The sequence below is a fragment of the Mytilus galloprovincialis genome, chromosome 7, assembly GCF_965363235.1.
Source record: "Mytilus galloprovincialis chromosome 7, xbMytGall1.hap1.1, whole genome shotgun sequence".
NCBI classification, from domain to species: Eukaryota; Metazoa; Mollusca; class Bivalvia; order Mytilida; family Mytilidae; genus Mytilus; species Mytilus galloprovincialis.
Window position 1 is genome coordinate 3,661,666 of NC_134844.1, and position 16,595 is coordinate 3,678,260.

Genomic DNA, 16,595 nt, shown 5'->3' on the forward strand with positions numbered 1-16,595 from the left:
TCTGTAGTCATACGTATATCGTACTCTTAAAAATAGACGGTACTTTTCTAACAGTTCGGCTGATTTTGTTGTTTTAAAACCCATATCACCTAAAACCGCTATATTTGAAGCATTTGATGAACTACCCATAAAAAGTCTACATGCCTTGTTCTGAATTGTTTGAACTTCTCTCCAGTTGTTGTGTCCCCATAATCCGGCTCCATGTAATAGCACGGGTTCAATAAGAGTTTTATAAAGTTTTGTATAAACATCAAATGACATCCCTCCACATGATAAAAATTTAGTGTATACTCCAGAAAGCGCCCGGCTTGCAGATTTTGTTATCTCTCGGATCTATATTTGTGTTCCATAAATTCGTTTATATGTAATCCTAAATATCTGTACGCATTGTCAAAGCTAATAGGCATATCACCACATTTAAAATTGAAGTCTGATCTCGGAGCCTTTTTGTTACGAAAATGTATAATTTTGGTTTTGGTCTCATTTAAAGTCATTCTCCATTTCATACACCAAGAATGAATACAGTTTAACATATTTTGAAAACTCTCTTCGTCTGGCGCGATAAGTGCAATATCATCAGCATATAGCAAAATTGAAACATTCAAATCATCAATGTCAACACCAATATTTAGAGCACGTATGTCTTCAGCTAGGTCATTCACATAAATAGAAAATAATGAAGGCGACATTTTACAGCCTTGTTTCATACCAAAATCAACAGGAAAAATATCAGTCAAATAATGTCCTAGTTTCACTGCGCTTTTAGTAGCATCATATAAAGATTGTATAGCCTTTAGAAATAACCCATTTATGCCTATACTCATTAATTTATGCCACAACATATCACGGTTCACATTGTCAAATGCCCTCTTTGCATCTATGAAACAAACAAATGTGTCTTTCTTTTTAAGTTTCCTGTTCTTTATAATTGATTGTAACACATAGAGATGATCTAAGCAACTTCTGTTTTTTCGGAAACCGTTTTGTTCTTCCGCTAAAATGTCATTTTGTTCGAGCCAAAAATTCAGTCTTTTATTTAATATATCTGCATATATTTTGCATGGTATGGATATAATTGAAATGGGACGGTATTCTAACGGGTTCAACGGATCCATTTTAGGTTTCGGAATTGGAGTAATTATACTTGTGAGCCATTCTTCCGGCACTTGTCCTTCGGTAAAACAGAATTTAACTAGTTTATGTAACAAGTCAATGCAATTATCATTCCGCAATATTTCACTTGGTATTTCGTCTATACCATTGGCTTTACCTTTATACACTGCATCCTTAACTTCTTCTCTACTAATTTCAAGGTTTAATTAAGCCACTAACATCGATATCTTTTCTGTAGTTGTTTTCATTTTGCACTTTGTTTTTGATATCTGCTAGAAACGTATCATCATAAGTATTGCACGAGTCGACGCTATTGAATGCCGATTCATACTCTGTTTTCCACCTTTCGAGCACGGTATCAGTGTCATTTGTTATTTCACCATTTTCCGTTCGAACCTGATATATACGTTGCGTTTTACGTTCATTTGCTAGCCCTAGATTCCCTATAGATTTCCAGAAATCTTTCGTATTATGTCCCTCGAGATAATGTAACTGGTTTTGCTGTTCTATTTGATACCTACGTTTTGATTTCCTGTTAAATGTATCAAAGTTTTTCCGTCTTTGCACGTATATACTGCGTAGCGTCGATTTACTGTTCGTTTTGCAACTCGTCCATTCCTTTTCAGCCTTGCATGCTTTATCCCATAAATCTTGAAGCTCTTCATTCCAGTATGGCTTTCGGTTATTTTTATGATGACGTATATTTGGAATATTTTGCTTTTGTTCTTTACAAGTAAGTTTAATTTCTGTAACCAACAAATTTTTAAGTTCTGTAAAGGCCGAATCAACGTCACGTCGCCGATCTAAAGCATGTTCTAATCTTAAAATAGTATCTTGTAAAAGTTTTTGCATAGGCTCATCTGAAAAAAGTTCGTTTCGTAAATCATCATATCTAAACCTTCTCGGCGCTTTTAATCGTTCATTTTCACTTAATTGTTCAACTGTATCGGTGTTTTCGGCATATGTTGATATCGTGCATTCTAACAATGAATGATCCGGAATAGATTCGTAACCACCTAAATCGAATCGAGATATAATATTTGACATTGTATGAACTTGGAAATCTATGACATCATTTATTTGGTCATGTGGGGTAAGAATATAATCTACCACTGATTTTCCTTTCGAGGAAATATTTGTATAATCTTGTTTACCAATACGACCATTTAACATACATAAATTACAATCTACTAGAAATTCAATAAGCATTTCCCCATTTCTATTTAAAACATCATCAATGACATCTCTTATTTGCACATCATCAACACCTTCAATAAAATCTTGCATATCACCACATCGAGCATTAAAGTCACCACATAGATATAGTTTACCAATATTTTGATACATATATACCTGCTCTAGTAATTTGGTAAAAAATAAAAAAAGAGTCATTATACACAGAATTTCCAGGGGGTAAGTAACAAATACATATACAAAAAACATCTTCGTTATTACTAAATTTCAACCACATTATATCTTGTATATCGTCATTTAAAATCTCTACCTTAAAATCTTTTAAAACATCATTTTTTATTAATACTGCTACCCCACCCGAACCTCTCCGGGAATTTACATTTTTTGAATCTCTATTTCTAGAAAAACATTTATACCCTTCAATTTCAAGGTTTTCTTTACTCCTCAAAAAAGTTTCACATAGACATAAAATATCAAAATCAAAATTTGTTTTCCTGTCAATAAATTATACCTCTTGTCGCTAATTTAATTCTACTTGTCGTTAATTTGTTTTTTCTTGTCGCTCATTGACGCTTCCTATCGCTTATTGGCGCTTCTTGATGCTAATTAGTGAGACCGAACGTACATCTAAGTAACCATAGATATAATACAATTATGATCTAACTATTTAAAGAAAACAAATATTTTATTGAATAAAAAAAAGACCTACCAACTATCCAGATTCATAAGGGTTTAAGGGTTTAAGGGTTTAAGGGTTTAAGGGTTCATAAAGGTTTCAACCTGACTTTTGAAAATCTTTATTCTATAACTTGAACACATATACATTAAAACAGACATTAACGCACAGAGTATAGCTTGCTTTTGTGGCAGTTAGGATTATTATGTCATTATTATTTCCCTTGTTTAAACTATAAATTTCATATTTCTTTATTTACTTAAGGATTTACATGTAGCTTATTCAGTACTTTTTTGTTAAATTGCATAGATATTGATATTTTGAATTCATTGGTTAAAGATATTTATTCATATTCTAAAGTTGAATATTTGCATCGTCTCAAAACCTTTGATTACCTTCTGCGAGAAACTTTATATTTTATAAAAGTCGACATTTCAGTAGCATGGCGTAGCTTGCATGTATGCTCAGATGCTCAAGCATCCACATCATTTTGACAAAAGAAAAAAAAAGCAGCAGTTTATATCCAAATATAACAAGGCTGAGGATATGACCAGTCATTTTCGAAGCAGTAGGACTGATACGCAGACCAGTGGACATGTTTCATCTGAAATTGAACCTAGTGGAGTGATGACTTCTCATTTGACTATAGCAACTAACAACTAAAACACCATGTATCCTGATATCGTAACGTTTCTTGCAACATGGTAAACGACGTGATGAAAAAATCAATTTGTAATAGATCGTAGGCTAATGAATTCCCGTTTCTATCTAGGTTCAAATACTAATTTTAATTTTAATCAGTAAAGAACAAAGATCCAATGTTCCCCGCCAAGCACATTTCATGTCATATTTTATCTATTAAAGGATAAGGAACAAGAAAATAACTAAAAAAACACTTGTTTTCTGTTTCTTTTTTTCTTTTCAATATCTTAAGAAATAAAAGCTTCACAGCAAATGAAATGGGATTTCCATTACAACTTATATTTCAAATGGTCATAACTGGTTAAAAATATTTGATCACGACTTATTTTCCAAAGTGTCAGACATTGCTTATGATATGAGTTTCACTTAATCTGACAAGAATTGTACACATAAGAGTGCTAACAAGACCGGACGATCGACAAGACAAGACAAGACAAGACAATTTATTACAACTTAGGCACACGTATGGTGCTACAAGAGGATAACAATTATACATTAAAAATTACATCATACTTATATATTTACAAGAAAGTCACACAATAGATTAATAATTGATATCATACAATAAAACTGAAATATATTTGGTTGATTTGTTTGCAAAATTCTTAATTGCAACGTGGTTAGAAATTATTGTAACATGCAATGAATTATGAAAATATTTTTTCAATATGTCTTAGAAACATGCACACTTTTGTTAGCACTGGCACGTTACAGTGTGATAATAGACCAATAAATTTCAATTTGGAAGGATTTTTTATGTAATATGTAGGTATATACCTTTCTCTTAAAGACATAATTTGTTTATTGGAACATACAAAAAAATAATGATATTCGTCACCAATGGTATTTGAATCGCAGTGACAGCATATACGATTTTCTCTTGGTGTATTTTTCCACCGACCAACTTCTATAGGGATTTTGATGTTTGAACATCTAAATTTACTGTAGATGTATCGATCTGCCACTTTAAGATTGAGTAAATATGGCTCTAAACAAAACATCGGACGCCCGGTATTTCTATGTCTCCTGCAACGAGTTTAGCTCAGTAATAAATAAATCTAAAACCCAAGGTTGTAGACTCAAATTCCTGGAAAGAGAAGTCACTTCAGTTCCTATATGTCAAATATAAGAATTGGTGGGAAACTTTACATCAAATATCTATGAATTGAATTATGGTAGTTTCGAGGAAACAATAAAATTTGGTTAAAAATATAAATATATGTATTGGTGGGAATTTTGAATTTAAACAAAAATCTAACTAGTGTCGGATTCTGGGGGAGTACATGTGCTTAAATAAAAAATAATTTTCTGCATAAAAAGGTCAAAAAAAATTTTCGCCTCACTCCGCTCGGCAAGACATCCAGATCACTTCAACCCTGGATACGCCACTGACATTGTTGGGTTGATGTTTAGATGAGTTGTATATATATATATAAATTTATATTAAGATCCATTTTGTTACATCTTGTGATCAATTTTATTGGGCAATCGCCAATGGCAGTCAGCAGGGTTAAAGAACATCAGTTGTTCGACCTGTTAGTCAAATGCGTTTTGTTTAAATATACTTTTTCACTTTTTTGGTCTTTTGGAAAATGTTGTTTGTGCTGTTTTTAGACCCTTCTACAACGAAATTTGTTTTACATGCACACGTATAAAAATTGCGGTTTTTATCCAACGCAATCATAGGTTTGAACGTAGTTTTCAATTTAGACTCGTTTTGTTATACATGATCGTTATATTAGTCTCAATTACCACTTTATCATTCTTTTATAATGTCAAATTTTAGTTACTGTCCGTTAACTTTGCATTTTTTTAAGTAATTATAATAAATGAAATAATTTTATATCGCAATAGTTGCTACAGTATGCGCTTCTCGATTAATTTTTATATACATGCTTTTATGCTTTAAATTCGTTCAGTGTATGTTTACCTGTTTTGTTAATCGAGTTGAGACTTGCAATTGATTATAGTTTACCAGACTTAACTAATCGATCAGATCGGTAATCGAACACTAATCAATCATATTCGATCAGTACTCGATTGATGACTTGAAGTCATCGATCAGTAATCGATCAAACTCTCTCAGGAGTTTGATCGATTAGTGATCGATTAGATTATTGATCGATTTAAGACCGATTACTGATGGATTAGTGATTGATTAATGACAGATTAGTGATTGTATTGTTATTGAGAAAACAATGCTATTCCAGAAATAAGCAACCCCCTTATGGAAGACATCAGTTGTGAAATAAAAATTCCATGGAAATATGTTCACCATTGCCAAAATTTTCTGGAATTCCAGGATTTACTCAGCAATACATGTTTATACAATATGCAGTCGTAACCAAGAGAAGCGTATCTAAAAGCTTAGTCCTAACATAGTACTGATTAAAAACTACATTTTTGTAGGTTTACCCGTGTATATTAGTCCTAATAGCTATGACGTCTTGTAGTCAACACTTCGGTGTTGACATGAATATCAATAATATGGTCATTTTTATAAATTTCCTGTTTACAAAACTTTGAATTTTTAAAAAAACTAAGGATGTTCTTATCCCAGGCATAGATTACCTTAGCCATTTTTGGCACAACTTTTTGGAATTTTGGATCCTCAATGCTCTTCAACGTTGTACTTATTTGGCTTTATACAAATTTTGATATGAGCGTCACTGATGAGTCTTATGTAGACGAAACGCGCGTCTGGCGTACTAAATTATAATCCTGGTACCTTTGATAACTATTGAAAGGCTATTGTACTTTTTTTCTTTTACGCCTTTCATTGACGGAAGGCGTCAAAGCAAAATTTAAAATAGCCTTCCAATTATTATAATTATTTGGACTACTGTTTATATAATTATATATGACGTACAACATTATTTCCATGAGAATTTGGATCCAGCATGTACCCAACCCTTCCCATATCATATTTTTACTTATCAAAAATGTATATCTGTCATAAAAGCATATAAATGTTTTTGTATGAAAATAAAATAAACCTAAAGTATACATGTATTTAACAGATGAAAGATACATTGCCATTTCTTCTAAACACATCAGCATTTCTTTTCAGGATACATTTGTAGTAATGTAATGTTTCATTATTATATATTGTTAATGTTAATTAGGTGAAAATGTCAAAATAATAGGATCAAAAGCACAAACAGCAAATAAATAGCTGGTAAGATTGCATGGGAAAATTGAGTTAGAGATAATTGATTTGACCACACTATTGGAAACATTAACAAACATCAAAAGATTCTGACATCTAATTAGTTTCAGACACTTGTGATATAAACAGGCAAGTTGAAAACTTCACCTCCATCTAAATTTCAAGATTTTATAATGAAATATGTAATTATTATAGAGCTTGAAATAGTGACCATGGTGACCAGCTCATCCCTACCACTCAATTTATTCAACAACACTACCTGCTAAAGTTTCAATAATCATTCCATAAAATTTCTAGACCTTGAAATCCTCAAAGACGAACACATGAAAATACTGGTGAAATGCTATAAAAAAAAATACAGAAAAATTCCAACATCTTCATAAAAACCCAAACCAACCCATTTGGAACTTTAAATCCTATATTAAAGGCAAAGGTATTCATTTACATAGAAACACAAACCAGAAAGAAAACTCTTTATTGAAAGACGATTTTTTTAACTGAAATTGGTAAAACAAATTTTATCAAATTCCATGACAGAAAAGATAAACATGATTAAGAAAAAGGAAAAAGTTTAAAATAGATGTTATGTATCAATCATTACATATTATCATTCTCAAGCAGAAGAACTTCAAAAAGTATTCAGGAAATACTGGAATCTTATTAAAACAGATTCTTCAATAGGTGCTACATTGTGTATTATAACCCATTAAAACCTATCCATAGGATTCAAAAGAAATAGAACATTGGTGAATTAATGAAATGACCTATAAAATAGTTTGTATGAAGGTCACAATTCCTTCAAAATTTTTCACTGTGCAGAACTAATTTATGACCATCATCATGTAAACCTCACCATGCTCACATGTTTATACAAACTGATATTCTTATAAGAAAAAATTCTACCAGGAAACACTGAATTCAACATTTATTGAAATAGGTTAGAATAGTTAGAAAATCAAAAAACCAAAAAATCTAATTCAAATTAACAAATTTTACAAAATTATGAAAAAATCAATAAAATTAAAACAGTAATAAAAAAAAAAGACAAACAGAAGGAGTGGTCTCTGCTGAAAGTTTCCCTTTAATCAACATATTTCCAGAAAAACTCTAAACATTGCTACACAGTATCAATGAAAGGCAAGAACAATGATTTGTAGTTGCACTATGCAACTACAAATCATAGGTGGATATAACGGCCTTATTTATTTAAAACAAATATGTAACACATAATAAAAAAAAAGACAATCACTGAATTACAGGCACCTGACTCAGCAGGCACATACTCAATTCTTTTTAAAAACAATTCATATCCATTTTACTTATCTTTAGTAATATATGCTTTCATGTGAAAATAAAACACTAACCACAAATACTCTACTATTGCCTTGTATTAGGACTATTTTAAAATTTTAGAAAAAAGGGGGGATCTTCTGTATGTAAATTCAAAAGTCAATAGACAGTTTTCCACTGACTGATAACAATCTATTTATTTTTATCAGTATTTTGCAATCCATAGAAGAGTCATAGTCCACAGCTGGTTATTTCTGGTCAGTCTTCTACTATATTGTGGTCATTAGACAATATCCTGCTGTGAAGACAAACAAGTGTGTTTGAATAAATGATGTATCAATTTTCTGGCTATATTGTTGTGATCTAAAATCTGGCATTATTTAATAATGTTATAGGACAAACCCTAAATTTCATCATAAAGTTAAGGATATATCAAATTGCACAATTTATTTGTGTTGATTAATCCTTATATATGAAAAATACAGATTTTTATATATATTAACTTTGTTGAAATTTTCATCTTCCTAATAACATCACAAGTGTCTGAAACTAATGTTATATGTCAAAATTAATTTTGATGTGTTAACAAAGGTCATTAACTTAAAAGGCATCAAATATTTATCAAACCATGGAAGTATATATATTATATGTTATTCAGGTCTCAGACAGGGTATATACTGTGACATTCCCGGCTTAGAGTTTATATCCCCTGAGCCGAAGGCGAAGGGGATATAAGCCCTAAGCCGGGAATGTCACAGTATATACCCTTTCTGAGACCTGAATTACACATATATTACGGATTACCCCTGACTTAATGTTATTTTCCAGTGCAGGTATTCGTTGACAACACATATATATTGAAAAACCCAACCTGATATGTTCGGCATACGTGAAGGATTTTCTAATTTGCTGTGAACATAATTTTATCGTGTATGTAATAATTTATTATAACACTTTTAACATTAAATTTAAGTATTAAAAGTGTAAAATGCGTGATTTTGTATCAAAAATGTATTATTGACTGAAGCACGTCATTATTTTCCCTCTGTGAGCCTCTGACAGTCTGATAGCTTTTGACTACGTCACATAGTAACCGGTGTTATGATGACGTTTTTGAGGTTCCAATTGGGGATAAAAACGTCGTATATACCCCGGCAGTTTCCTGAATATATACTGACATCTCTGGGCGAGTTTATTTATCTACTAGGGTAAGTACCGGAGTAACTCGAGTGAAAATTAAACGCATAGAGTACGCACTCGAGTGACGTCATCGACTAACTCTCTTCAACCCACCGCTGGACCACGATTCCTCGAGTTCCAAGATGGCGTCCGAAGAAGAAAACATGTAAGATGCAGTTGTTAAAATCTGCACAGAATGCTAATATCTTTGCAGATTATCGATTTTACTCGATAAAAATCAAATACGTGTGAAGTGGAATATTTATTATTTTTAACTTCATCATGTAATCCCTGATCACGTATTTCCACTATCTTCTGATCGGATGTAAAAAGTATTTATTGAAATATTTGTTTATATTACTATATAACTGCACAAGATGATAAACACACATTTTTTATTTTGCCCCCAGTGCATTAGAAATACTGTTTTGGATAAAATCTATTATCATATCAGTGTGATTTTTTTTTAATCAAAAATGAGACAGTGTGTTCCTATCTATCTATCTTCATATTTCCGCACTCAGTCACAACTTTGACTATTACGTGCCGTTGCATGCGTGGCTTATTTACAATTAAAAATAAATAAATTTGCAGTAATATTACGTTACATTGCATTGGTGCTTAGAAAATAAATAAAGTAAAAATATAACAGTGATTTAATTAATTTTTTTTTTGTGGATTGTTATCCTATGTATATTTCTTGTTAAAACTATGTACATGTTATGCATTTTTTAGAATATTTGTGAAAGAGCAGATATAGAAATCTGCTCTTTGAAGCCGTCGACTGTTGTACAAAGGATTGCTGATGTAGGAAGTAGGTTCCATTGTACTATTGTATGTGGATAAAATGAAAACTTGTATGAATCTTTATTTGTTTGAATTTGTTTAAAGTGGTTTGTATGTTTATATCTTGTTCTGCTGTCTGATTTAACTAGAAGATCTTTAGGGTAAATTGCTATGTGTTGGTGTATGATCTTATAGAATACCACTAGTCTTGTTTGTATACGTCTCAGTTCTAATGTAGGCCATTGTAGGTGATCAAGCATGTTTGAGACAGAGCTGGTATTGTGATATTTATTACATGTGTAGCGAGCAGCTCTGCGTTGGACCATCTCAATTTGGTTGATTTGACTTTTGGTGTGAGGGTCCCAGACGCAAGAACTGTACTCAAGCTTAGGTCTAACTAATGACATGTATGCCCTTTCTTTGATTTTTTGGGATGAAACTTTAAGGTTACGTTTGAGAAAATTCAGTTGTCTGTTTGCATTAGCTGTTACGTTATTGATGTGTTTATTCCATTTTAGATCAGATTGGATGGTTATGCCTAAATATTTTGTAGCTGTTTCAGTTTGGAGGATGTGACCATGCAGGATGTAGTCATGGTTGACTGGTTTCTTTTTTTGTGTAATTCTTAGTATGGAACATTTGTCTGGATGGAATGACATTAACCAGTCTTTTTCCCATTGTGCCGCTGAATTTAAATCCTGTTGTAGTTTGGCAGCATCATCTGTGTTTTTGATGTTTCTATAGATGATGCTGTCATCGGCAAATAATCTTAAGGTGCTGTGATGTAAATAGTCTGGGAAATCGTTTATGTAAATGAGGAATAAAATTGGGCCAAGGACAGTGCCTTGTGGCACCCCAGATGTTACCCCAATTTTTTCTGATTGTTCTCCATCTAGCATGACTGTTTGTGTACGGTTGTGTAAAAAGTCACCAATCCATTCCAAGGTATTATTGTCTATGCCGTAGTATTTTAATTTGTAAAGTAATCTTTTGTGAGGGACTTTGTCAAAAGCTTTGGCAAAGTCCATCACAACGACATCAGTTTGTATGTTAATATTGTTGTCTCTTGCAAGGTCCTGAATGACAGATAATAGTTGTGTCTCACAAGAGCGTTTTGATCGGAAGCCATGTTGTAAATCATATAAAATATTGTTTTTTTCAAGATGTTCCATTACTTGACTAGCTATGATATGCTCCATTATTTTGCAAAGTATACATGTTAGTGAAATTGGCCTGTAATTTATGGCATTGTTTTTGTCACCTTTTTTGAATGCAGGACAGACATTTGCATGTTTCCAGTCTGTAGGTATTTTATGAGTGTTGATAGATTTTTGAAAGATGAGTGTGATGATAGGACTGAGATGATCTTTCATTTCCTTTAATACCTTCCCACATAGTTCATCAGGGCCTGTGGCTTTATTCGGATTAATGTTGTGAAGAAGTTTGTTGACGCCCTTTTCTGATATTTTAATTTCATTCATTTGTGGATGTGATGATAAGTTTTTTACTGGTATTGGATCTGCAGATGATTCAGTAGAGAATGCCTTTTGAAATTGCTGGTTGAGGATGTTTGCCTTATCTTTGGTGTTTGTTACGAGCAATCCATCCTTTTTTAGTGCAGCTACACCTGAATTATCATTTCTCATGCTCTTGATATATGAGAACAAGTTTTTTGGTGTGTTCTTTTTGTTGGTGGTTCCAAGTTCTTCAATTGGGAGGTCTAGGATCATGTTTTCAATATAATGCCAATAGGCTGAACGCAAATCTGCCTGCAATGTTTTTTTCATGTGTTTGTATCTAATTTGCAGATGATGATTTTTCTTTGATTTTTTGTGCAGACGTTTAGTTTTATTTATTTTGATTCTTAGTTGGTCTGTGATCCAAGGCAATTTCATTTTATGTGTTATTTGTTTTTGTGGTATGTTAGTACTGATTGTCTTTATAAGGTCTTCTTTGAATGTTTGCCAAAGTTCATTGGTGTTACTTGTATTGTATATAGTTTTAATCTTTCCTTCTAGTACTTGTATGTCTGATTTAATGTTTTCCCAGTTTGCTTTTTTGAATTGGCAACGGTTTTATGACCCCTGTCACCTATGAATTCACACTGCTCGAACTTTACATACTGTAATACACACATTATGTAATGCTATGAAATCACTGTTTTACTCTTAGATAAAATAAAATTGGTGATGAGGCAAAAAAAAAGTATGAAGGTTGGGAACTAGTAGTAAGTGTATTAAGACATGGGGTTCAAAAGGGATGACTGAATTAGGAACTGCTACCCCTTTTCTTCTATCCCTTCTCCGATAATGGCCCAAAGGCTCTGTCCTGACCTGCTGTGGGACATTTTTTTTCGCTAGACCCCTTGCCCATGATTTACGTTTTGCCAAATTCCGGAATTCCCGAAACATTGTACAAGAAAAGAAAGTACTAAGGTACAATCTGCTGTTCTTTCTTAAAACAATCCAGAAAAAAAGTTTTATCGTTTTTTTTTATCTTGTAGGATTATGGTAAAATTGACTAATCCTGAAGGGGATATAGAAAGCTGCAGGATGTCAAAAGAATTAGTGCAGATGCTGAAACACCCTGAATGTGGTATGTATAATGCATGTTAAGCACTATATTAAGCACACTTGAATAAATATTTTTTCCCTTCAAATTTAACATTATTATGTATGCAGGAAAACTGACTTCATATTTTTTTGTCAACTACTTGTTCACACAATTTATTCACTAAATTTTGGATTTTTTTTTTAAATAAATTTTTTTTAACATAGACCAACCTTTTTCCAAATTAAATGGACACTCAAAATGTAATAAGAATTAAAAAAAATAGAGCTAACATGTCTTAGATCAAGACAAGAACCATTTGACTTCCAAGAGGTCAATTGAGACCAAATGCAATAAGGGTAAACACAGACAGAACATCTATTTTTTTACCCCTCCCTTTTTTTCCTAAATCAAATGTTGTGTGGCCAAAAGGGTAAGACACCATAGAACTAATTACAGAAGACAATAACAATAAAACTCCTAAGACAAAAGTTGTCTGAAATTGTAATTATTAACTATGTTAAGATCTCCAGAAATTACATGGCCAGCAGGATTATAACATGCAGAAATGTGCAAAACCAAAGCAAAAGTGCTGCCCTCAGGCTCTTAGTCTTATAATAAAATTGTAAGGTTAACATGAAAGACATGTACATTTTTTATGTTTGTCTTTTGTCTATTTTTAGATGCTACTGTAAAGCAGCAGGTATTAGAGGCGGTTTTTGAAGGGAAAAACAACATACCAGATGAGAAAATACCAGAGGCGAAAATATCAGATGAGAATGAATGTAGTGCTACAAGTGGTGCAAGTTGTATTAGTAGTAGTATTGGAAAGGTAAATAAATAATAAATACTCGCAAAAGAGTGTGTTTTCTACAAATATGTTTAATTTTATTCATCAGCATTGGGAACTTAATGAAACAGTATGATAGTCAATTTTGATATTAGTAAAAAAATAAGATAAATAGTACTGACAATATTGTCTTTTCCATCCCCCTTAGGTTATTTCATCAGTCATATTGTACAAAACAATGTTGTACACAATAAATAAGAGGCAAACAACTTTTAATTTTGGTACAGATATTTTTTTTATTTTAAAGTTTCCAATTAACACTATTTTTGTATGCCCCGCAGCTAAAGGAAGGGTGCATCAAGTTTATTATGTCAGTATGTACGCCCATCCGTCTGTTTGAATGTACCTCCCATAATTTGTTTCCTTTCTCCAACTTTAGTTTGCCTCAACCAAATGTTATGAAACTTTTACACAATGCTTATTACCACAAAACACAGTACAATTTGAAATTTGGGTGGCATCAGTTTTACTGTCCATGAGTTATGCCCCTTATATTATATGCAAGCAGGGGCATCATCTGTGTCCCATGGTCACATTCTTTATTCATTTGTACCTTTTTTTAAATTTTAGGAGAAAAAGTTGCATGACCCAAATTTGTTGGCCAATTATGAAGACAAAGTAATGATGGACAAAAATTGTGATATTTTTCTGCAAAAATTTTATCGAAATATTTCACCATCTTCAGAGACTGACATTTCAGTGTTATCATTAGATAGCAATGAAATAGAACCTTTTGTCTAAAAGGGGTACTCATACTCATGGGATAGCGAGGAATCCACTAAATGTTTTCCATCAGAGGACACATCTCCTATTTCTTCGTCAATGGGGGAATTAAATGTCAATGGCATTCAAATATCTAGCACAACATTTGTTTCTCAAATAGAATTCTTAGAAGTTGTATCAAAAAAACTTGCCTGTAAAAAAGTCAAAATTATGACAAAAAGAAGGAGACATAGAAGAAGAAACTTCTACCGCAGAAGATAGATTGACACAATTATTTTGATATTTCAGGTTCACAACTGGACACAGTCGGAAGAAGTTCTGTTGATTACTTTGAGAAGTGATATAGAGTCGAAATTTGTTGGTGCCAAGGCTCATGAAACACTATGGAATGAAATTCAAAAGAAAATGGAAAAACAAGGGGTAAAAATTTCTGTTGCTCAAATAATAAACAAATGGAAAAATATGAAAAAACGTTACAAGGAGGTTATTGACGCAAACAATAAAACTGGAAACAATGCTGTTAGTTGGAAGCACTATGACAAGTTTAATGAATTGTATGGGAACAAAGCTTCCACAAAACTGCAAGCATCTTATGATTCAGGTCTTCAAGGAGCATCAGCTCAATTACATGCTAAACCTAACGAGGGAGAAAAAAATATTGCTAAACCATCCTGTTCTGGAAAAAATTCTGTTGGAAAGTCTGCCAAAAAAAGAAAACGGGGTGATCTGTATGACATTATTGAAAAAATTAATGATAATGCACAGGATTCATTAATTGAAATAAAGAATCATAATGAGAAACAGCTTCAAAAACTTGATAGATTTCTGGATCTCTATGAAAAGTCAATTTCTGGTAAAGGTAAAAATGATGAGACTGATTAGGACAGAAATAAATTGAATTATTTTGACATTGAGGGTTCTCATTTTATTTTTCCTGTTGAAAGCAAAGGAGCTGTGATTTTAAATTGTTTCTTCTATCATAGCTAAGCTATATATGTTTTAGTGAGATTATTTTTGGTTAAAAATATAGATTTATGGATTAAATCGAAAATTATATATTTGCTTTTTGAAATGTTTTTCCTGTTTTTTTTGTATTATTCTTGATAAAAAATCAGGGTATGTGTCGGATAGAATTTATTTAGTTTTATTTTATGTTTTGCTCTTTGTCTCGCCTGTAACGAAAAATCATGAAGGCGACATAACGACGATAGATTATCAAAAAATCTACTGTGATGTTAAAGTTTTATACTTTCAAAAAGTGTTTTCGTTAAACATTGTTGGATATTCACAAAACTTTTCCTATATTAAGAATGGTGTCCAAATTCAAATTTAAAAAAAATAAAATCACAATTTTCTGAAATTTAGCAGATAACTGGACAAAGTGCTTTTTTGCTACAAAATTCTTTGTTAACCCTTAAATTAAAGTTTTATAAACTGCCATAAAATTGTCAAAGTAATGCTGGCATCTTTTTAAAACTGGCACACAATATTATTACCAGAAAGATTGTCTCTGGATATTTCTTTTAATATGTTTATTTGGTACTTTTCAGATATCTGGACTTTTTTTTTGCGATTATTTTAATGTTAACTATGCTTAAGTTTTGTAAACTTTGATAAATTTGTTTAACCAAATTCAGATCCTCACAGATATATATGGGCTGGGTTAATTTTTGATTTGCAGGTGAGATGAGGTTGTGCAGAAATTGTTGATAAAATCAGGATATTTAAGTTTTGTTATAATTTTTACTTTTGTTTTAGATATGTTTATGTACTGTTAAAATGTGTTTTTTTCCATTTTGTTGATTAAACATTTCCATGATTACTGTGTTATTCTTGAAAATTATAAGATATATATATATATAAATATATAATCCATGTAAGTTGCATAAATGATCAGTATGAAATGTCTAAGAGACAACAACACAACCAAAATGTACAAGACCTAAGGCCACCAATGGTTACGCCTCTTTCAATTAATTTTTTATAGTGAGTCTTTTTATGTTGTAATGTTACACTACTGTCTCAGGTTATGATGAAAGATGGTGCCTGTTAAAACATTCAAAACCTGCTGCATATTATATGCACCTGCCCTGAGAAAGGAGCCTTATGTCAGTGGTTGTCGTTTGTTGGTGTGTTTCATACATGTTTTTAGCTCACCTGGCCTAAAATGCCATGTGAGCTTTTCTCATCACTTGGCGTCCGTCGTCCGTCAACATTTCACTTAAAGGACTTCTTCTCTGAAACCACTGGGCCAATTTGAACCAAACTTGGCAGCAATGGTCCTTGGGTGGTCCTCTTTCAGATTTGTGTTCAATGACCCAGTTTGTCATTCGAGATGGCCACCAACGCCAAACTTAGGTTAA

General features: G+C 32.1%; 1 protein-coding gene across 1 annotated transcript; it reads left to right on the forward strand.

The window, feature by feature from the left end:
• The first annotated feature begins 12,618 nt into the window (after positions 1–12,618).
• LOC143084363 (uncharacterized) lies at positions 12,619–16,051 on the forward strand. The gene is made up of 3 exons (XM_076260765.1): positions 12,619–12,704; positions 13,343–13,491; positions 14,521–16,051. The coding sequence occupies exons 1-3, from the start codon at positions 12,662–12,664 to the stop codon at positions 15,112–15,114; spliced, it is 786 nt and encodes a 261-aa protein (XP_076116880.1). The 5' UTR covers positions 12,619–12,661; the 3' UTR covers positions 15,115–16,051.
• The last annotated feature ends 544 nt before the right edge of the window (positions 16,052–16,595 follow it).

Excerpts from the sequence above, each read along its gene's own strand:
- LOC143084363 (XM_076260765.1), top strand. The coding sequence starts at position 12,662 with ATGTCAAAAGAATTAGTGCAGATGCTGAAACACCCTGAATGTG. Across the intron at positions 12,705-13,342 it reads GCTGAAACACCCTGAATGTG|ATGCTACTGTAAAGCAGCAG; the intron begins GTATGTATAATG and ends GTCTATTTTTAG. Across the intron at positions 13,492-14,520 it reads TTAGTAGTAGTATTGGAAAG|GTTCACAACTGGACACAGTC; the intron begins GTAAATAAATAA and ends TTGATATTTCAG.